The sequence below is a fragment of the Rhamphochromis longiceps genome, linkage group LG4, assembly GCF_057381845.1.
Source record: "Rhamphochromis longiceps isolate RC_006_pf linkage group LG4, R_longiceps_female_GT1.1, whole genome shotgun sequence".
NCBI lineage: Eukaryota > Metazoa > Chordata > Actinopteri > Cichliformes > Cichlidae > Rhamphochromis > Rhamphochromis longiceps.
In genome coordinates, this window is record NC_140560.1 from 6,585,288 (window position 1) to 6,608,180 (window position 22,893).

The 22,893-nt window shown below is 41.1% G+C and overlaps 1 protein-coding gene across 2 annotated transcripts in view; it reads left to right on the forward strand.

Annotated features, from left to right (window-relative positions):
* igf2bp1 (insulin-like growth factor 2 mRNA binding protein 1) overlaps positions 1 to 22,893 on the forward strand; it is a 48,952-nt gene that overhangs the window by 13,615 nt on the left and 12,444 nt on the right. For both annotated transcript variants that reach the window (XM_085403064.1, XM_085403063.1), the window contains exons 3-4: positions 20,929 to 20,977; positions 22,642 to 22,693. In XM_085403064.1, coding sequence (XP_085259190.1) covers positions 20,929 to 20,977; positions 22,642 to 22,693 — 101 coding nt within the window. The remainder of the gene's footprint in view (positions 1 to 20,928; positions 20,978 to 22,641; positions 22,694 to 22,893) is intronic.

Sequence of the window (22,893 nt, forward strand, 5' to 3'; positions counted from 1 at the left end):
GAGGTCAAACGTTTACTATAGGTCTTTACCAGGTTTGCACACACAGTAGCTGGTATTTTGGCCCATTCCTCCATGCAGATCTTCTCGAGAGCAGTGATGTTTTGGGGCTGTCGCCGAGCAACACGGACTTTCAACTCCCGCCACAGATTTTCTATGGGGTTGAGGTCTGGAGACTGGCTAGGCCACTCCAGGACTTTCAAATGCTTCTTACGGAGCCACTCCTTTGTTGCCCGGGCGGTGTGTTTTGGATCATTGTCATGTTGGAAGACCCAGCCTCGTTTCATCTTCAAAGTTCTCACTGATGGAAGGAGGTTTTGGCTCAAAATCTCACGATACATGGCCCCATTCATTCTGTCCTTAACACGGATCAGTCGTCCTGTCCCCTTGGCAGAAAAACAGCCCCATAGCATGATGTTTCCACCCCCATGCTTCACAGTAGGTATGGTGTTCTTGGGATGCAACTCGGTATTCTTCTTCCTCCAAACACGACGAGTTGAGTTTATACCAAAAAGTTCATTTTCTGATGATTGCTCCCACAGTTGATTTTTTTCACACCAAGCTGCTTGCCTATTGTAGATTCACTCTTCCCAGTCTGGTGCAGGTCTACAATACTTTTCCTGGTGTCCTTCGAAAGCTCTTTGGTCTTGGCCATGGCGGAGTTTGGAGTCTGACTGTTTGAGGCTGTGGACAGGTGTCTTTTATACAGATGATGAGTTCAAACAGGTGCCATTCATACAGGTAACGAGTGGGGGACAGAAAAGCTTCTTACAGAAGACGTTACAGGTCTGTGAGAGCCAGAGATTTTCCTTGTTTGAGGTGACCAAATACTTATTTTCCACCCTGATTTACGAATAAATTCTTTACAAATCCTACCATGTGGATTCATGGATTTTTTTTTCCCACATTCTGTCTCTCACAGTTGAAGTGTACCTCTGGTGCAAATTACTGACCTCTGTCATCATTTTAAGTGGGGGAACTTGCACAATCGGTGGCTGACTAAATACTTTTTTGCCCCACTGTATACCGGTACTATTTTGAATGATATGATAGCCTTTCCTATGTGATGCAAATAACTGTATTAGAAAGACTGAAACAGTAAATTAGACCTGGTGTGTTTTAATTGGAACCCTGCTCATGCTGAAAGGGTTTAATTTCATTTATTTTTAGTCTAATTTGTCTAGAAAAGTTTGCAGCCACAGTGTTTTGGAAAGCAAAATAGTGATGTAGAAACTAATTTTTAAAAAACATGCTAATGATATAAAACATTCAGTTAAATTGCAGATTTTCTTTTAAGTATCACAATTTCCACAATTCATCATTTAAGCAATACATCTGTTAGATCCTGCAATTCCCATAATGCAGCTGAACAGAGTTGTCATTAAGAGGTCACAGAAGACATTTCACTGCTGTTTTCACGGGCTAGTAGTACTAGTAGCGGCATGTCAAATAATCATTATGTAAAATGGGCCTTGCCTATTTAATAAACATATCTGTAAGAACACACATGAGAGTGAGTAGTTTAGAGTCTTGTGTCTGCAGACCCTCAAGAAATTCAGTGTATAAATATTAAAATGAGAATTTAAAATGTCAAGAAAGTGAAGATCTACTGATTAATAATCAGAGGACTGGGACAAATACACGCATTTGTCCCCAGTCCTCTGATTATTAATTTAATAAGATTGTTGCGAAGTGTTAAACACTTCTCAGTGTCTTGTAGTGATGGGGTTTCCCTTGGCGGTGTCGGTGGGGGAACCAATCAGAACATTTACACCACTTTTCCATAATGAAACTCGTGAGCTCCATAATTCAGGAATTATGTGATTTTGGGTTTTCTATTTTTTTTTTTTTTTCAACCTTTGATAGAAGACTAAACTTGATGTGTGGTCTGCTCTGTTTTTTTTTTTTTTCCTCTCCTTCTTCTTCTTTTTAAATATTCTTTGGACATTTTGGCCTTTATTTGATAGTAGAGCAGTGAAGATGTGGAATACAGGCAGCAAAGGGCCACAGGTCGTACTTGAACAACTCCAGCCATGTGCAGTATAGCTGCCTGCTCACCCACTGAGCACCACGGAAGCACTGAGCTCCCATTGGTCTCCCCCTTCATCTGTAACTAATTTAAGGATTCTTAACTTTTTAAAATTGAACATTAATTTGAAAGTGTTTTTTCTGCACTCCACTTTCTTGTATTTCCTCTTGCCACCAACCAGCCGCAGTAAGTGGGTGTCCTGTCCTGTGCCTCGTTCTGAGAGGGGCCTTTTCCTGTTAAAAGGGAGTTTTTTATGGGCAGAAATCTGTGCCATCAGAAACTGAATTTGAAAAAGTAAAATTTGAATTTTAATGGCTCGGATTGAATCTGAATTGTAACTTGAATAAATGCTTTTAAAAACTGAATATGAATTAGCCTAATTTGAAATTCAATTTATTGGTTTGAAAATGAATTTATTTGCTTTGAAACTGTATTTTATCCTTTTAAAAGTTTAGCTCTCGAATAATCTCAGATTCACTTCACACCATTCAGTTTCAGTTCTACAATTCAGTTTTTTGGGACTTACACCCGGTTCCGGTTCAAGAGTAATGAGCGCAGATTAATAGAACTACGTTTTACTAGCGGACCGAAAGTGTTACTGACGGGAATCTACAGCATCTTGAGCTGAATTAAGACTTCAGAAGTCATTCGTCATGTCGAATGACCAGCGGATAAACTCTCAGGTTGGTAATAAATGTATTACATGTACATGTATTACTGTAGCTGCCTCCACCAGTGTGTGAATGTGAGAGTGAATGAATAGTGGCATTGTAAAGCACTTTGGGTGCCTTGAAAAGTGCTATATAAATCCAATCCATTATAAGAACAAGCGGCACGTTAACAAATGATAGCCGTACGGTAACTTTTATGCTTCTTGTAGCTGTTAGCTAAAGACGCCAATTTAGCCTAGTTTGCCCTGAATTCAGCTTTGACAAACAAATATGATCGACTGTTTCTAGTAGAATTGCAAAGTTGTCATCTTGTACCCTGTCAGAGCCCTGTATGCTTGCAGAGACCCCTACAGTAGGGAAACATGCAAAACGGTGTCCAAACCTTTGTATTTTAGCTTTATTTATGTCTTACACAGCATCCCAACTCTTTAGCTAAAGTTATTAAGTTAGCTAAAGTGAATAGTTTTCAGCCATTTGATTCATGTTACAGCAGCTCATGAGTGAATGAACATGGTGCAATAAAAGTATTTTAGAAGTATATGTTTCCAAATACATACATTTACTTAAATTTACTTGAGTAGGGTTAGGGGTTGCCACCTCAGCATGCAGTCAAGTGCTATACTCTTGCTAATGACCTACTAATTGTATTCAGGTGTGTTGCACCAGGGACGCATGGAAAAGTTGCATGACACCGGCCCTCGAATATGACAGGTGTGGTTGAACTGCATGAAGACTCTGAAGTTTCTCTTCTGTTCTGGCAGGACAGGAATGTAACCTTGTCCTGTGAGCCACCGTAAGGATGTACTTAAAGTAGAACTGGACCATCACCGGCCGCAGGCTCTTCACCTTTTCAAAGACAAAGCAGTCATTTAGATAAAATATTAGATATTGTTTACCTGTAAATGCACAAAGAGAATTTAGAAATGTAATTATTGTCTGGGGTCTGGAGTGTGGGGCCTCCCTGCTGCTGCGGAGTCGAGGCGGTCTGCTTCTCCCCACCCCAGGGAAAAGGGTAACACCCCCTGGGTCTGGGTGCAGTTTCCCCCTCCGGGGGCAAGGGTACCTAGACCCAGTTCTTAGAGTACGCTTGGGGAGTGTGATCGTGTGTACAGTGTCTCTCTATGTCTGTCTCCACGTTGGTTGAGTGTGGAGTAATTGCATATGAGAGCATGAGGGTGGGAATGGATGTCTGTATCTGTGTGTGCCTGTATGTCTGTGTCCATATGTCAGGTTGGGTATCAGACGCCACCTCTCTGGGGACATCTTTTAACATCTTGGTCTCTTGTGTTCTGAGGGCCTCTGGATGTCTGGAGTTTTGATCTCCTCCATACCTGCTTCATGCCCTGGAGGACGGGGCTGTGGCTCCCCCACACCCTCTAGCAGATCATTACATGAAGGAACCTTTTAAATACAAGCGCGCTCATGCTCACAGGTGTACACACAGGTGCTCACACAGATAAGAAAAAAATAAAAGAGAGGAAAAAAAAGAAATGTAATTATTGTCAAGAGTGAACAAGCACTGATAGTGTAATCTACAGCTGTGGCCAAACGTTTAGAGAATGAGAAGTGTTGTTTGTTTATTTACAAAGTTTGCTGTTTCAGTGATAGTTGTATATCATATCACTTCAGAGGTGATCCAGTAATGCTGCACTAATGAATTAGACTAACTATTCACTTTAGCTAAAGTTATTAAGTTAGCTAAAGAGTTGGGATGCTGTGTAAGACATAAATAAAGCTAAAATACAAAGGTTTGGGCAGTCGATCATATTTGTTTGTCAAAGCTGAATTCAGGGCAAACTAGGCTAAATTGGCGTCTTTAGCTAACAGCTACAAGAAGCATAAAAGTTACCGTACGGCTATCATTTGTTAACGTGCCGCTTGTTCTTATAATGGATTGGATTTATATAGCACTTTTCAAGGCACCCAAAGTGCTTTACAATGCCACTATTCATTCACTCTCACATTCACACACTGGTGGAGGCAGCTACAGTAATACATGTACATGTAATACATTTATTACCAACCTGAGAGTTTATCCGCTGGTCATTCGACATGACGAATGACTTCTGAAGTCTTAATTCAGCTCAAGATGCTGTAGATTCCCGTCAGTAACACTTTCGGTCCGCTAGTAAAACGTAGTTCTATTAATCTGCGCTCATTACTCTTGAACCGGAACCGGGTGTAAGTCCCAAAAAACTGAATTGTAGAACTGAAACTGAATGGTGTGAAGTGAATCTGAGATTATTCGAGAGCTAAACTTTTAAAGGATAAAATACAGTTTCAAAGCAAATAAATTCATTTTCAAACCAATAAATTGAATTTCAAATTAGGCTAATTCATATTCAGTTTTTAAAAGCATTTATTCAAGTTACAATTCAGATTCAATCCGAGCCATTAAAATTCAAATTTAACTTTTTCAAATTCAGTTTCTGATGGCACAGATTTCTGCCCATAGTTCTTCTTCTCCACTGTCACTAAGTGTTTGCTTGTCAGGGGCCATGCAATTTGACTAATTCCTGGAATGTTGTAAGATGTTAAAACGTTTCACTCTTTCTGCTTCTTCACTTGATTAATTTCTGTGTGAAATTGAGCATAATTTGCAAAAGTTGTTGAAATGCTCTCTTCGGATGAATGTTCGTGCCACATAAATGCGTTGCAGGCAACTCTTTTGCCTTTGATCAGCAAAATGCGTTGACGGGCTGCTCGGTCTATATTTAGACTCAGAACAATGGTTTTTAAATTTCAGTGTTTTGTTTTGTTTTTTTAAGGTTTTTTTTTTTTTTTTTTTTTTTTTTTTTTGCCTTTTAGCCTTTATTGGATAGAGACAGTGTGGATAGACAGGAAAACAGAGAGGGGGAGGGAAGATGTGCAGCAAAGGGGTGGGTGGGACTCGAACCTGGGCCTACTCTGTCTATCAATGCGACATATGTTACCCACTGAGCTAAACTAGCAACCCTTTAATGTGACTCACTGACTGTGTCCAACATGGCTTCACTATGTCTGTCTGTCTGCGACTTGAGTTTCCACTGCTGAGAATCTGCACGAGTGCTGGGTTCATCGCATTCAGAGTGAAAGGAATAAAGAGCAGGCAAAAGCAAAAGCCATTGTCCTTGGGAGAAGGATTGGTTTTTTTATTTTTTTTTATTTTTTTATTTTTGTGTGTGTAAATCGTGATTCTGTGTCGAGGTTTACGACCTATAAATTTATCCTAGGTATCCACCAATCAGCATCAGTGCAGAAATTCTGTATCAGCAACTTTTTTGTTGACTAATATCATCAAATGGGATGACACTAACCAATCTTTTGGCCAATAATGTGCATAAATAAATGGTTAAAGACATGATGAAGAGCTGAAAACCTTTTGTGCTTGACACACTGTTACTATGACATTTGTCCCTGCCACAAACAGGAATAAATGACTGCAAAAGGAATAAAATATCACTATCACAGTTATCATAACGATAACAAAATAACGCTGAAAACCGATAAAAACCCTGAAAACCATACATTTCACACCTGAGCCTCAACTCTCGCGGCCCAGTGCCGGTCCGAGGCCCGGGGGTTGGGGACCACTGGGCTTAGGAACTCGGAGAAGCCAACATTTGGTCAAATCCACTAGTGTTTTCTGCAGTATTGCTCCAAACTGCAGCAGCAACTCGTGGCTGACAGTCAGGGGAAGAGGGATTTAGTAGTAGTAGTAGTCCAGGCTTCATTGTCCAAAGGATGACTGTGGGGATTTGTGATCATCTGTGATTTATCGAATCATCCTGTGGCTTGATCCCTGCTGTGGACACATAAATCTGGGTGAACTCTTAACCCTGAGGGTTTCTGGACATCACTTTGTGGGAACTTGAGTATAAATGTTAGTTCAGTTTTAAATGCATTGCCTCTGAATGAACGTTAAATGAACTGAAATACATAAAGCTTTTTCCTGAGCCACATTATAGATTTTGATTGCTTTCTGTCAACTTTGCTCTTCTTTCTCCTTTCAATCTGCCGTTCTCAGAGTTAAAATAGAAGCTATGCCTGCTGGTCACATGTCTGACAGACAGGCATGCGGTGTGGCCGCGCACATGCATATGCACACTCGCACACACATGAGCTGCAGAGGGAAGAAGAAGGACTGATAGAGAAAGAAAGAGGAAACCCCTCCCCCAGCAATAAAAGTGTGCTATGCCTCTCTCCCTCCTCCCTTCACTGAAGTGGGTGTGTGCAAGTCTGGGGGTGTGCCATATCACATCCACTGCACTAGCTCACGTGGTGCTGAGGCATGTGTGTATGTGGAAGGAGGTGCCACGGTTGTATGCTGTGATGTTGGGTGAGAACCTTCGAGAAGATACTGTGAGAGTTTGAGGGGTCTGCACAGGTCAGAGTCGCTGCACAGTGTCGTCTGTTATTCTGAAACTAAATCAAGCAGGCCTCAGTTCTTCTGTCAGGGTGATGGAGAGTTGCCATGTTCATGGGCACTACGAGAGCGTATTTATTGGCTCTGCATTTCAGCAGCATGTGATGGTAAAGCTTAGGGAGTCTCAGGCGAGGTGTATGAGAGATGATCTTCATTGTGTTGGTAATGAGTTAGCAGGGAAACGGCTGGCAGACTCAGACTAAGTGATGTGACGACAGCCACTGCCAGGCTCCTGCCATAAACTTTACAGTGTTATGATGATGAATGTTTACCATCTTCATGTCTTTGTTCTTGACTGGACTGGCTTTCATTTTAAGACGAGAAAAAACGTTTGTTTGTTTTTTTCCTCTTAAAATTATTTTTAAATGAAAGAAATCTGTGATAATGTTATAGAAGATGTGTATGCATTTTCTAATTTGTGTTAGTTATTTCATTAGTATTTTCCTGCATATTTATTCATTTTAAAATTGTTTTAAAAATCTCACATGTTGCTTTTCTTATTTTATTTTATTTTTGAGTACACTGCCTAATTAATGCAGCTGGGTTTTGTTACATTTGCAGCATGAATTTGTATTTTTACAAATCCTTTTCATTCACTTAAATCTGATGTAGCTGTTTGCTACCAGATAAGGTTTGTATGAAATACAACATGAAGACAAGTGGTTTAAATAAAGTTGGAATGAAAGCTCCCCTCATGTTTCACAATAATATTTTAAAAAGTGTTTCATAGTGACGATTAGGTATCACTCTGCAAAACATTGTGTGTGCAGCAATTTTTCCTTTTTCCCACCGTGCTCGCTGAAGCTCTGTTTACACTTTACTGTTTTACACCTGGATTTATGAAGCATGACTTAGTTTGTACACGAGAAACTTAATTACACATCTGAGCCTGGATAATATTTGCACACAAAGGGAGAGGTTATTTTGTTAAAACTGGGTGAAGAGTTTCTCTTTTATTTTCATATTAAACTTTACTTGGCTTAAAAATTGTGATAAAACAAAAATTCAAAACAAAATATCATTAAAAACAGTTATTATAATGTTGTTATGTGTTATTATTATTTGTTATAATAATAATAATGATTATTATTATTTTTATTAAAACAACAAGGGAGTTAAATTGAAAGCTTTGGTAATATTTAAATATTTAAATTCAGTACATGTAAAGTGTTGTTAATTATCTGTCACGTTTAAAAAATAAAGTTGAGTCTAAGGACTGAGCTTTGATGTTGTGGGAAAACAGTTTGAAAGATTTGTTTGCACTCTGAACTCTTACTGCTGTCATGTTTGTCAGACACAATCTGCTGAGCACCACAGTCACGTCTGGGTGAGCCGTGCTGCATGCAAATGTTAACAGTGTGGGGACGCAAAACCAGGGATTTTATTCCTGTGAAAGTATGATAACGATGTGTTTTGTCATTACTATGTTTATTGCAGTACAGTTTGCAGTTGTAATATATTTATGTTGATATTCTTGATTAGTTTTCTCCTTTTTTCTCCCTGAACTGCTCATTGCAGTGACCACAGACCTAAAATTCTCATCTCAATATGAACTCAACTCCACGTTGTCAGTGTTTTGCTGGCTATGCTATAGAAACTTGTTTCACTGAGGTCTGAACAGCAGTGAGGAGCTCGATGACTCACTCGGCCCTCTGCTGTTCAAAGCTGGAAACTCAAGGAAGGAAATCCAAGGCGGTGAGACAGGAGAAGTGTGTAGTTCGTGTTAGTGTATATAATATATATATGTATATAACATACACAATTTTTTTTTTTTTTTTTAAATTAAAAAAAAAAAGTGTCTGTGTGTGTGTGTGGGCGGTGAGCAGACGGGCCCCTTTTCTTGCTGCTTTTCTATAGGCTACTCTTGGCCCCACCCTGTTCCTCACAGATTCAAAACAAAGCAGAGGCTGACATCACTCTCTCTCTCTCACTCGCTGTCTCTCTCTCAAGACAAAGCAGGAACTCCCCTCCCTTCTTACTCCTTCTCCCCCATTTTGTTTTTGAAGCGGGGAGAGGCAGAAGCTGGGCCCTCGTCCACTTTCTGTTTGCTGTCCACGAAATAAATCCTTACAAAAATGCAAAACTTGGTAACTTGTTGTTTCTGTCTCTAAAATATTAACATAAGAAGAGTCCGTTTTCTGGACATATGATGGCTGTGTTGCCTTTAAGGAATGAATATGTGGAGTGTTTGTGTTTTATGTGTTTGAAGTCTTCCAGTTCTGGACCAGAATTATTGTCCTGACAAATATTCTTTAATGAACAGTAAGAAAAAGCTCTGTGTTCTTACCCAGACACAGCTGCACAAATGACTCGATAAAAGTCTGTGGAGAGAGTAAAATCTGGAAGCTTGTTGAAGTTCCTAAATGCGCAGACGCACTCTCGTTTCATTATTTTATGACAGAAGATTAATGCTGTTGAAAAAAAACTGAATCCCGAAGCTCTCGCTCAACAGTGCTTTACCTTCACAGCTGAAACCAGTGTAACAAATCAAACAATCATGTGTCGCTTTCACTCGTTTTTTCTGCACAATGTTTGACTGTATGTTTCCACAGTATAGAAAGCTGCAATGTTAAAAATCAGCTGATGGCTTTTTTCTTTAGTTCCCTGCTGACTGTGACAGGATGAATGGGCTGGACTCTGTATTTTTGTTGAGAGACATGTTATGAAGAAAGAATCTGTCTGTTTATAAAATACTAAGACCTACTCTTCTAAAAGATTATAACACAATTTTTCCTCAAAGTATTAATTTTTTTCCCTTCATATTCATGCGTCCCATTTTCAGCTTTCCCTGAAATTCCACCTTAAATATTGCTCAATTATTATTATTATTATTATTATTTTTAAATCATAAACATTTGACAAGTTAAAATAAATATGTGAAGAGCAAAGTGAATCCTTAAATTCTAATATTCGATTTTGGTATTTGTTATCTCTGGTTCACAGAAGTGTGCCCTAGTTTTAGACCTTTTATTTTTTTCCTTTAAAATAATGTAAACTTGGCTTACTTTGTAACATCATCAGCTCATGTTGTTTATTTTGTAGAGGTGAGGGGATCCAACATGAACAAAAAAACCGTACTTAAAACCAGTTTGTGAGTTGACATTAAAACTGTTTGTTTGCTGTTTGCAGGTGAAAAATAGGCAGGCCTTTACTCTCATTTTGTTCTCTTGTCTGCAGGGAATCTTAATTATTCATTTTTCCTTCTGACTGTTTTGCAACACATTTGTTATAAAACGTAAAGAAACTGGAAACAGTAAAAATATTTGCCTGTTACTTTTTTTCAAGAAATAAAGCTACCAAAAATCAGAAAAATGTAGTAATTGGATTTAGATGGTAACATTCTTCTTGATTCTTTAACCAAGATTTTTGTTGGAGTTAAATGTCTTTAATTGGTCCAAGAACTATTGTTCAAATCTTTCAATATTTTCCCGACCGTCTCCTGTCATTAAAATGCATGTTATGAGCAACAGCCTGCCGTTATCAGGTTAACATGGCGGTTCACTCATATATCACAACTACAGTCACCTCAAGGCGCTTTATATTGTAAAGACCCTACAGTAACAGAGAAAACTCGCCATGTTACAGTAATTTAGTATTGTCATATTATTGAGTTGTTCCTCGTGTTCAAATTAAACCCGAGAACGTGGCTCTACGTGACATTAATCTGTTTTCAGCCGCATCACAACTTTGTCGGTTGAGCTACGAAAAAATAAAAAAATGTAGAGATGCGGTCATACAGCGGCTCGTTCTTTTAAGTGTTAAACTCGAAGCGTTCATTCGGGACCTTAAAAAAACCCTCTACAACCTTTACTCAGGTTGGAGTTTAATCGTTGCTGTCGGCTGCAAAAAGCAAACAGAAGCCGACACTTTTTGTTTCTCCAATCCTCGCGGCCACACAAACCCGAACAACAACCCCCAAACGTGTCCGCTATATCAGCCGCGAGCACTCGTGGCACACATTCTATAGAAGGCTGTTAGCCCCCTCCTCCCTCGCGCCGCTGGAGTAACTTCAGAGTAGTTTTTAAGCACTTTGTGAATGGACATGCGCGTTCCCCACTACACAGGCTGCCCGTGGAGGGGAAGCAGAGCGTTCGCGCGCGCTCACAGTGAATCCCTATGTTCAGGTGATTAAGACGAGATCGGTGCCTGCACGCACTCCCGGCCTGCATATTAGTTCCCGTAAACATTTCGTGGCGGACTTATCTCCGACAGTATGCGGAGACTGAGAGTAAGGCACCTCGCGGAGGGATGTGTTAAAGGGGTGAACCGTACTCACACCACAGCCGTGTTTTAAATATTACTCAACTGTACAGCTTATAACAGGACTGAATCAACTGTTATGGTGGTAGCTGAGAGATAAAACAGACGTATGAAGAAGCCCACAACCCAACACATCGCCTGCATGATCCCATGTTCATGTAATGGCGTATGTGGGCTCCTCGCCCTCCTCCTCTCATGTGCTGTATGTGCTCTCCGCTGTCATGTGACTGCACATTCATTGTAGTAAATGGGCGTTGCCTGGTCAACATGGCCGATGACTGGTTCTCACATGTATGTAGTCTATAGTATTGTTTGTGTGTGAGGGGGGAATACAAGGAAGGAATATGCTTTTCTATTGAAGCCGCAAACCTGGCTTTCTAACACCTGTGTTTATGCTGGATACCATTTCAGGGCGGACCGTAAAGCTCTCTAACTCGACAACAACGCCAACGTGTGTTTTGTCTCCACGTCGCGGGTTATCCGTGGAGACTTTATTACAATCAGCAGGAATGGCGCACAGACATGTGACCTTACAATCTGAACATGAGGAGCACCTCCGTCTCCGGCCTCGTCTCCCGTTTATCAATAGGTGACCGCTTTCTGATAAACTGTGCAACAGTGTAACACGCGAGGTTACTCCCTGATCCCGCCTGTATCACTGCGCAGACTGCATTTCCTACTATAGGTTAACGCCACTGCTTGGCTGTGGGGCCGCAGTTCCTCCGCCTGGTACAATGGTTATATGACACGGCTATAGGAACACAAAATGGCGAGAAGAGGAGGAGGGGCGGAGGCGCAGAGGGGAGAGCTGGTGGAGGTGCTGAAACGCCAACAGCTCATGTGATTATTATTAATAATATAATTTTAAATACAAAACCAAGGTTTAGACGAATGTTAAACGCAGGGATTATTTTAAGCGTAACGGGCTAACTCGTTTTCACAGAGGCTGAATCACACCTATATAAACGGCACACGTTGAATATTAAATAATTTAAAAAGTCTGATTTGGTAAGTTTGTCCACGGTAACAATGTCACAGGCCTAACCCTGAGATGGAAGCTGTGCCTATAGACCTCAAATACAAACGGCCCACCTAAACAGCGAGGCGCAATTCAACTTCTCAAAATGGAGACCCTCGCCTCTCCAAAATGGAGACCTACCGCACGAGCAGCGGGCGGGGTCAGAGTGGCGAACAGAGCCTGAACTTTGACCCGTAGCCTACTGCTACACCCTCCCCCCTTTTTAACCTAAAGGAATTCCCAAACGGAGGCCTCTCTCGCCAACACGTTAAATTCAAAGTTCTCACAGGCAGTGAATCAGTTGTTTTTCAGTTTTCTCTCTTTTATTCTGTTCTTGTCTCATGAGTATGTGAAAAGTGTAAAAGGGAATAAAGAAATAAAAGTAAGAAATAAATGTTTTGGGGGTTTTTTGGTTAAAGGTTATTTTCAGTTTTCAGCAAAGTTTTTGCATATTAATTAACCAAAGTTAATAACTCTGTTATTATAAGTCGGGGATATTTACGAGTAACACACACATATTGTGCACCTTCGCATGTAGCTGTTGCACCGTCGGCTTCCTCCACAAAGCTCGCGCTGGACTTAGATTTAAGTTGTGGAACTGGGTGTTGATGGACCAATGAGAGTGCTGTCGGTGAGGGAAACAGCTTTTCCCCTATAAATCCAGGCAAATCCAGAAATGGTGACAGTTATGTTCTCAGACCTGGACAGTTCTCCAGGTCTGTGTTTAATTTTGCACAATATTGTTTGTTTTTTATTTATTAGAAAAAAATGCTGACTTGGTATTTTAGAGAAGAGAAGTTCACAGATGTAACAGACTGGATTCAGCTTCCAAATATGCTGAAGATGGGGAGTGGTACTCATCGTGGGTTTGCTTACTTATTTGGAAAACAAAATCAGTAACTAACTTATTGTTTACACACCGTTAAATTGCCAGACATCATGAACCCATTGAGAGCATGCGGTTTTCTGCCTTCTGTAATTCCACGTGGATTTACTCTTTAGGAGATGTTCCCTTCTTTTCTTTTACAGTTCTTTTCCACACCTGTGCATTAACACATATTTCCAGCTGGTAGGTGACGATCCTTTCCACTGACTGATATGCTTCACTTGTCTCTTCTATCTAGCACGGACAGGCTACGGCTTTATTCTCCTTACATTGCACCACCCCCCACCCACCCGTTCTTTTCCTCCCTCTCCCCTATTCCCACCACCTCTTGCTCAGTTTCCTCCTTCCTCCTCAGGTTTGTACTGTCTATTTAAAGCTTTCATGCATCTAAAGTTACTTCTACTGAAACTGTCACTCCGGCCTGCAGCCCTGGGGAAAACTCCAGGGCATGGAGGAAGGAGGAAACATACAGAGATGTAGAAAGGAGTGGGAATACGTATGGAAGAAAAGGATGAGACACACCTGGGCCTGGTTTTCCACACCCACAGTGAGGCAAACGAGATTTACCGGAGAGCAGATTTTCATTCTACTGGCTTTGGCATATCGCTCGAAAAGTTCTGGAAAAATATGAAGGCTCTTCAAAAGGAAGCACCACTTGTTTGCTTAATAAAGACTGAAAATAGCCCACTGTGACTGTTTTCTCATTGCAGTCTGTGAGGTTATTGTGTTTAAGTGAATTTATGATGAACCAGATTTTTAAATTCAAAGGCCGATCCACCTTTTCTTTATCTCACCTGACCATCGATGGTCATTCCGCGTCTATTTAACCTGCCAGCTCAGCGCTTTGAGGAGCACTGTCTTTGAAGGGTAACCAGGCAGAGAAAGGATGGTCTCCATCTAACTGATGGATGTAAAGGTGGGACTGGACGATGGGTCTTTGGCTGTCGACAACGTTGGTGGGCAGATTGGGTCATGGTGTTTGGTCGCCATCATCCTCTCACTCCTCACTGTTAGCGATAAAATATTCATCCACGATTTTAAGCCGGCCAGATAGCTCTTATAAAATATTAACCCCCTGCACTTCTGTGCCCTTGTGCCAGCAACCAGCTTTGCTTCTTGCTAGGGGATATTTGAGTGTTGTAAGGGTTTTGTAATGGAAGCAGGTAATGACTTCTCTCTACACAATGGTCTCAAATTGTGTTCATGGGCTTTGCCAATCAGTGGTTACACACCTAGCCAAAAAATAAATTCAGTCACATATTAAAGAGATTTATTTTGTACAATAAGGCTACAGCTAGTTAGCTTAATTACAGCATATCTCTGTCTGGAAAAAGAGTCGCGCTTGTTTAGACCCACAAAAAAATAAATGTTCAGTTCTGTGAAAGTTAGCCACCGCGGTCGCTAATAATGAAAGGTACAAACAAAGCAGTGAGTGTCGTTATTGGCTAAATAAAGTGCAAAGATGTTCCAGTTTGTATAATTTAGCTGTTTTTATTTTAAACCATAATAATTTTCCAGGTTTTCGTTTCTGACTATTTCTCACATTCATTTCCTTTAACACTTTTGAAATTGTAAGATTTTTGATTATCATTTTAAGTTAGACTTGAAATTAAATACATGAATGCATGAGTTTTAAGGTTTCAATTTTTAAAAATGTGAATTAAAATGGCGAATAGAAAGATTCAGAAGCATTTCTTTTAGGGGAACTTTTGGCACTTGCGATCTCCATTTGGAAATTCCCAAAAAGAAAAAGTGGAATTGTTGGCTGCTGTTAAACCTAAAAATGTATGTTGTGTTAGTGCTAGAGAAGAGAACTGTGGCTGTTTGATGTCTCATCCAGATGACAGACATTTAAAGTTGTTTGTGAGCTGCAATTGAAAAGTGTTTAGGAAATTTCTTGTGGTGAAGTCAAACTTGTGGCCTGTGTGGCCACAGGTGTTAATGCAGTCACCTTTCTCACTCATTATGTGTTAACAGACCTCTCTGCTGGAGGTTTCTTCTTTTAACAGGTTTCTTCCTGTTAAAAGGGAGTTTTTCCTTCCCACTGTTGCCAAAGTGCGACAGTGGGACAAAGGGGCTCATAGCTTGCTAGAAGCTTCTTTAAGCCATACTCGCGTCTTTTGATTTGTTTATTGAGCCTGTTCGGCTCATTTGTGGTTTAGTGGTTTAGTAGAGTGATTGTAGGTGAGGTCACTCTGCAGAAAGCAGTTAATGCTCAATAATAAAAATGCAGATAAAAGACTTTGAGATGTATTGATGAGCACTTGTAGAGTAATTGGCACCATTTGTATGCATTTAGTTTTCCTATTACTGGGAGTATTTGTTTGACTGAGGTCAGTCCAGCTGCATCATCTTAATATTTATTGGACTCATTCTAAGGTTTGTTATCTGCAGACTTTAACCAAACTTTGTTTGATTTGATTTGACAAGAAACCATTCTGAACCAACATGCTGAAAATCTTCTGTCTTTGACCATGTATCCTTTCTTTTTACACTTAAGACTCTCCAAATATGTCTCATTAATATAAATGCTTATTCAGTAAGTAAAAATAGTAGCATTTGTCATCTGGGTTTTATTTGCTCTGCTGGAAGAGTTGGCAGTGAAACCTGTCAAACATGTTTTTGTGTCACTGAAAAGTCCCACTGGGAGCAGTAAAACACTGTTGAAACACATGCATGCACACATCACAGCCCTGACTGTGGGTGACTTTACACTTTGTGGCTTTGAATGCTGCCATGTTAGATTGTGTGTGTTATTACATGTATGTGCGTTTTGTGCTACTCGACTGCTGGGGACAGTTTTCATTGATTTTTCAGCTCTGAGCCTCTTTCTTTCATAAATGAAATGAAAGGAAACACTGCTGCTTGCAGTGCCATTACACACAGCGTCTCTAAAGTTCATTAAGCATAACTAAAACCACTTGGATGATTTCTGATGTTAACAGGAAATGCTTTGCCTTATTCATAGAGGGTAAAACAGTCAAAGTTATTCGTGGTTAACTCATGGTCTACAGTGCTGGGTGAACACTGTCCTTTGACTTCTAACAGCAAGATAAATCTAACGCTAAAATTAAAAGTAAAATAAAAAAAAACAAACCTGTATATTCTGAAATGGAAATTTTGAAATACCCATTTCCAAATTTGTCGATTAAACTATAACTATGAATGAATGTTTCATTGTGGCACAAGCGTCTCCCTAAGCAAAACAAACTAAAAGTAGACTGAATTATTACAAAAATGCATTTTTGTTTAAGTAACGTTTGCCTCTTAAAACATTTTCATGTGTCTCATGAAGTATGAGTGTAATGCTAGAAATACTACATGTATACGTCAGAGACTAAAAATGTGGTTTTAGAGATGTGAAATGTTGGCGAGGTCCTAGTTCGAAGAGGGAGAAGGCCCAGTCTCCTCTGCTGTCGTCTGCTTCTTGGTACCAGAAGTATCTGATCAACTGACTGTAACGATCTATTAGCAGGACGCCAGTTAAGAGTTCAGAAAGGTAAGAAGGTCCCAATCTAGTTAGTGAGTAAAGCAGTAGTAAAGATACTTTTGTGACGACTAGTTTGCCCTTTGTAGCCTTGTAACCAGCAGCATACTTCTCACATCATCAGTGAAGCTCTGAACAGGCGTTGGAACTATTTTGTGTATAGCTGCCTTGATGGTGGACACGATGACATTTGGGGGACATAGAAGGATCCAAGAACGGGATTGTTATTGAGTTCCTGTTGTACTTTTTGCTGTGAAAGTGTAGGACGTCACGTTTACACCCACAGACCTGCCTCACTGTGGTATTGGAGGCTAATCTGAAGAGCTCTGACCCTCGGCCTTTGACCCCCCCCCCCCTCTAGAGCAAAGACCTTTTCCTCTCTCCTCTCCTCCACCACCTCCTTGAGGACCTCACTTTTCATTTTTTTTTTGGCTTCTTTCCTTTCTTCTTGTCTTTCTCTTTGCTCCATTGTCCTGCTGGGGACTGGAGCAGAGCTTGGATTTAATGCCTTCACAGCTGAGGGAACCTCATCACCTTCAGGTTTTATATTCAACCTTGGGCATTTTCAAGCTGCATTGACAATGGGTTTCCATCTTTGCGCATCAACGCGGACTCGGGGCGGGGGGGCGGGACGTCTCAAAGCAGATTTCTTTCTTGTTTTGTTAATTTATGTTTATTTTAAGCTGTGCAGTTTGACACTTAAATTAGTCTTGTGCACTTAAAATTGCCTTTACTTTGTTTTTTTTAATGCATATATCTGTAGCTAACAACAGTCTAGTTCAGCATTATTGTTTTCACTACTTTGCCTAATGACAAAACATATATTATAAAAATAACATCTTAATTTTGTGAAGCAGCTGAACAGATATGTCAAAGGCAGGCAAACCCACATGTAAGTAAAAAAGGTGATACTTAAAACTGAAAAGATATAACAGATGAGCGATGTAGCACATAAGTAAATGTGACGCATTTTGTTGTGCTGTCCATCCGCCCACCCATCCATCTTCTTTTCCCGCCCATTCTTAACTTGTTGCCATGGTTTCAGCCAATGGTGTAGGCTGTTGGTTGGCAGGTGGTGACGCCAGAGGTCAAACAGGTTCAGTGGCCGTGGCCTGATGGGGGGTTGGGATATATTTGTCTGTGGGGGTGATGGGTTGGAATGACAACGGGAAGGATAATGAGGGGCTAATGTGTTGATAAAGTTGAACTTTGGTGTAGTCGGTGGTGTTTAAACATGTAACATTTGGACAGGTCTGTCCAAAAAAAAAAAAAGTATTTATTTGGGCTGGATCGAGGATCAAAAGGGTTTTTTCTTTCTTTTTTGGTGAGGTGGGGGAATGGAGTATGGATGGAGGATGTCAGGTATTCTATATGTACAAAAGGCTATTCATCTGTGCTCCAGCCTCCTGGGGGGTTAGGCTGGCGTTTAGTATGGGGGTTGGCCGTTTAAAGCTATTGATGCTCAGTTGGGTGGGGTGCATGGTTCTTAAAGACGGTAAAGATAGAAGAATGATTGGCTAAAGGTTTTTGAGTTACTTAGCCAAATAAAATAACCATTCTAACATTAAAAGATGCCACTAGCATGATTCTTTAATATAAACGGCTTCATTAAAAGTGAAAGATGTAGCAGATAGAGTAGTCTTGAGTAAGGATGAAAATGAGGAACCATCACAGAGGTTCATGCCTGTGGAAATCTATCCACTGGTGAACTGGTTAAAGAAGAGATGTGGGCAGGAAAACCAGATCTGTTCACACATTTTTAAAAAAGCTGATACAAATGGGTTTATTCGAGGGGAAAATGTGTCGGACTATGGTTCTCTCATTGTGTGTGGGTGGTGTGGCTACTCTTCAGGTCGAGGTGATATAGGACAGATCTATATGAGAAATGCAGAGAATTTCCCAACTGGCTACCTCAAGTCTGACATGTTCAGATAGAGACGATTTAAAAAGCTTTGTTTTGAAAATAGCATGTAGGTGAGTTTGGCAGAGTCAATATTGAGTCATTGATGAAAAACTAAACCGTTGCAGAATGGAATTTCAAACCTTCACTGTAATTAGTATTTCAGTTAAATTGCCATGTTTATTAGCTGCAAACTTGCTTTAATCACATAATTAGTTTTACCAATGCTGTCTCCTTCTGGTTTAATTTTCCACTGTTGTAAAATATGGTTGGCAGTAGTTTCAAAATACTTGGTTTGTCTTATTGTGAAGCTCCATCCACTGACGTGTGGATGAGACATTGATGCAGACTTGGAATCATTTTGGCTGGTCTGTTATTCCTGGGAAGGTTCACCACTGTTCCAAGTTGTCTCTACTTGTGGATAGTAGCTGTCATCATAGTTCGCTGGAGTCCCACAGCCTTAGAAATGGCTTTGTTTCTCCGCTGTTCTTGGGTTCATTTAAGAGCTGCGCGCGTGTTGGGTATCAGACGCCACCTCTCTGGGGACACCTCAGGCCCTCCAAGGTTTGGAGGCCTATCTCCACCCACCACCACTTCCCCTGCCGGTGGCGGACTCCCTCAGGTGTCGGTGTGTTGGTGGTTCTTTGTGTCTGGGGGTGGGCGTCCGGGTACACACCGGCTCACTCCTTGGCGGCCGCTTGTCGGGGCCTGGGGCCTGGGGCTCGCTCGGGCCCCTTTGGAGGTGGGGTGCCCCCGGCCTCTCGGCCTGGGGCTCGGTCACTCAGGCACAGCTGGGGGCCGGCGGAGCTCACGGGCGCGTCACTGCAACTCCCCCTGACTTCTGCTCCGCGGCTGCTGGGCGAGCCCTCATCTGGGACTCTCCTCAGCTCTTACTGGAACAGTGGCGCGGCTGCCCCTCTGTTGGTCTTCCATGGTCTCTTGTGTTCTGGGGGCCTCTGGATGTCTGGAGTTTTGATCTCCTCCATACCCGCTTCACACCCTGGAGGACGGGGCTGTGGCCCCCCCACACTCCCTAGCAGATCATTACATGGAGAAACCTTTGGAATGCAAGCATGCTGATCCACACAGGTATGCACACATGGGTATTCACAGACGCGGACTAAAGCTTTCTTGGCTGCTGCCTCAAAGCACACTGTGCGCTGTCTATCTTGCGTGCTGCACAATATCGTTTATTATTTAGTAAATATTGATATCTATGACTAGCTAGTTTATTGTGATGGTGCTTTGTTTTCTCTATTATTATGTTACTCTTTGTTGTTTGCTGTCTCCTCTGTTTGTTTGTTTTTTTTGTTTTTTTGTTTTTTTTTTCTCCATACAGGTGACCCAGGAGTTCTTTTTTTTTTTTTCTCTCTCTCTCTTCCCCCCCCTTCTCACCGTCTCTTCTCCCCTTTGGTTTTCTTTCTTTCTCTCCCCCTCTTTCTCTCATTCATTCCCCCTGTCCTATTTATTAAAAAAAAAAAAAAAAAAAAAATGACAAAGGATGAACTGAAGCTCTGCCATCACGTAATGTCGCATACTGCTGTTTCTGATGTCATTTAAAAAAAAAAAAAAAAAGAGCTGCGCGTGTGTGTGTGTGTGTGTGTGTGTGTGTGTGTGTGTGTGTGCATTTTACCCCACTTTGGGTGCCACAAATGTCGTGAACTGAACACTGTCGGTCAGTCTGTACACACCTCCATCCATTTTCTTAACCACTCAGCTGGTTTAGGCTCATTTTTGCAATAGGGTCCATGCCCTCTGTCGCAGGGCAGGAGGCAGGGTACACCCTGGACAGGTCGCCAGTCTGTTGTAGGTCACCACAGTGTTGTAGAGAAACCTAACTGTTCGCTGCTAGAACAGCAAATGTGCATCTTTAGATCTGTAGCTCACAGGGCTTGTTTCTAAGTGATATAAACGTCTTCATCTGAACTAATAATAGCAAAGAAGGTTGGTGCACTGTTTCGGTTTAGTGTTGGACCAAAGGCTATCTTGCTTTCATCACCTGTTTGTCACTCAGGACACGTTCTGGCTTCATTCAGCAGCTGCTTCTTCCTGTCACTCTCTTGTATCTCTGAGTCTCTCTCTCTCTCTCTCTCTCTCACTCACACTCACACTCACACACACACACACACACACACACACACACACACACACACACACACACACACACACACACACACACACACACACAAGCATTATTTCATTCTCTTGAAACTTTTAAAAGCTTCTTTCTGTTTGCAAAGCGTTAATATTTCCTTAAATCTTCTTCTCTCCACAGAACCAGGAAACTCCAGATCAGAAACATTCCACCTCACCTGCAGTGGGAGGTTAGTTCCCATTTCCTTTATTTTTTTTTAAGGTTATAACGTACAAATTTTATGGCTGACACTTCAGATGGCCACATCACATTACAAATACGTTGCTTGCTTATGTGTAAACTGTTGCCCAGGTAAAAGGGAAACAGTGTGTGCAAAATGGCCACTACTTTCTCTCCCATCCAAGATGGGTTTTCCAGGTCTGTCTGGCAAAAAAAAAAAAAAAATTGAAACAGGAGTCGTAGGTTCGAGTCCCGACTGGGGCATCTGTATGAAGTAAGATTCCTAGGCTAGACTAACCCCATGCTAACCAAGCCTACCTCAGACATGCCCGGATTAACAATGTCTGTGTCAGGTGACCCTGATGAGAAGTGGGCTACTGGAGCAAGAAGGAATCGGTGGGAAAGAGACAAAAATAGGGCACTGTTGGAATGCTACATGAATAGGATGAGCTAGGCAAGTGGCTCCTGGAGAGCCCAGGAAGAACATCTAAGATCTCTGTGCAGAAGAGCGCAGTCGTAGGAACAGCTAAGATACTGTGCCGAACCCTCAGGCTCCCAGACCTCTGGTAGAGACTTGAAGCATATATATGTGTGTGTATATAATGCAAACAGAAATGGAATGGAAAGAAGAGTGCAGAAGGCACTTTTAGGGCAAAACTACAGACTTTTCTTCCCCTGTTAGGCTTTAAATCTGTTGATTCATCAAACATGACTGACTACAGAAGAATGGAAAGTGGAAGGATCACTGTTCCCTACATTTGGTGTGTAGCTCTGTGCACTTTCATTGTTTTTGTGAGGGCGTGGCACACCCGTCTGCCTCTTCTGGCAAGCGAGCGCCTGTGGGAGTGGCTCCATGTGTGCATGTGCGTATGTGTGCGTGAATACGAGCCAGACTTCTGCCTTTGTCCACGTGAGGGCAACGTCTCAATGCAAAGTTGACTGAAACGTGCTTGAAATCAACCTTAATAAACATCCAGAATTTACAGGCGCGCATGATTTAACCTTAGAATCACAGTTTTTGGGGTCAGGCATTTACGACATCATCATCTATGTATGAATGTAAAATAATGAAAGTTCATTAAGTATGTTGGGTTTAATAGTTTTCTGTTACATTTAAGTTGAAAAATTTCAAAGGGGAAAAAAAACAATTCAGCTTTATCCTGGTAAATTTAGAGCTTTAAGTTTGTGTAAATATGTGAACGTCTGTCTTTGGGGTGGAGTTGGGGAATCATGATGACTCGTTTCCTTTAAAATCTCCTCAGTTATTACTGGTGTGATCTCAGGTTATATTTACATGTTTAACATTTGTAGCTGATTGTCCAGCAGCCTCATTTTATTTCTCTCTCAATCTTTTTCTGCTAAATTTATCTTGATTTTTCACAGAAATGAAAACAAAGTCATTTTGTTGTCAAAGAGTGACCAGCTGAGTGGTGTTATTCTTCGTTTATTGCGTCTTTTGCTCCTGAGCTTGCAGACCTGTCAACAAACACATAAATGATGAAATATCTTATTTAAGTGAATGCCTGTCTTATATTACTCTACACATATGTTTGTGAAATAATCATTTGTGCTAACAAAAAGATGTTTTGAATTGAATGACATTGTCTAGGATTTCCTTAAAATGGTTTTGTGCTGGGATTTTATAGTGTTCCCTTCTCTCCGTCTCTCCATCAGGTGCTGGATGGACTCTTGGGCCAGTGTGGAACCGTAGAAAACTGTGAACAAGGTGAGATCTCAATAAACTTGAAGCACATTTTATTTTAGTACTTGTTACTTATGTTTTTTATCTCCCACATGTGTCATTAAATAAAAATATCTGGCAGTTAAACTTCTCCTTTTGCGCTATTGTTGGACAGCATAATGCTTTGCTGACACCTAGTGGCAGCACATTGGTAACTGCAGCTCAGCTGAGCAAGTTTGTGGTGA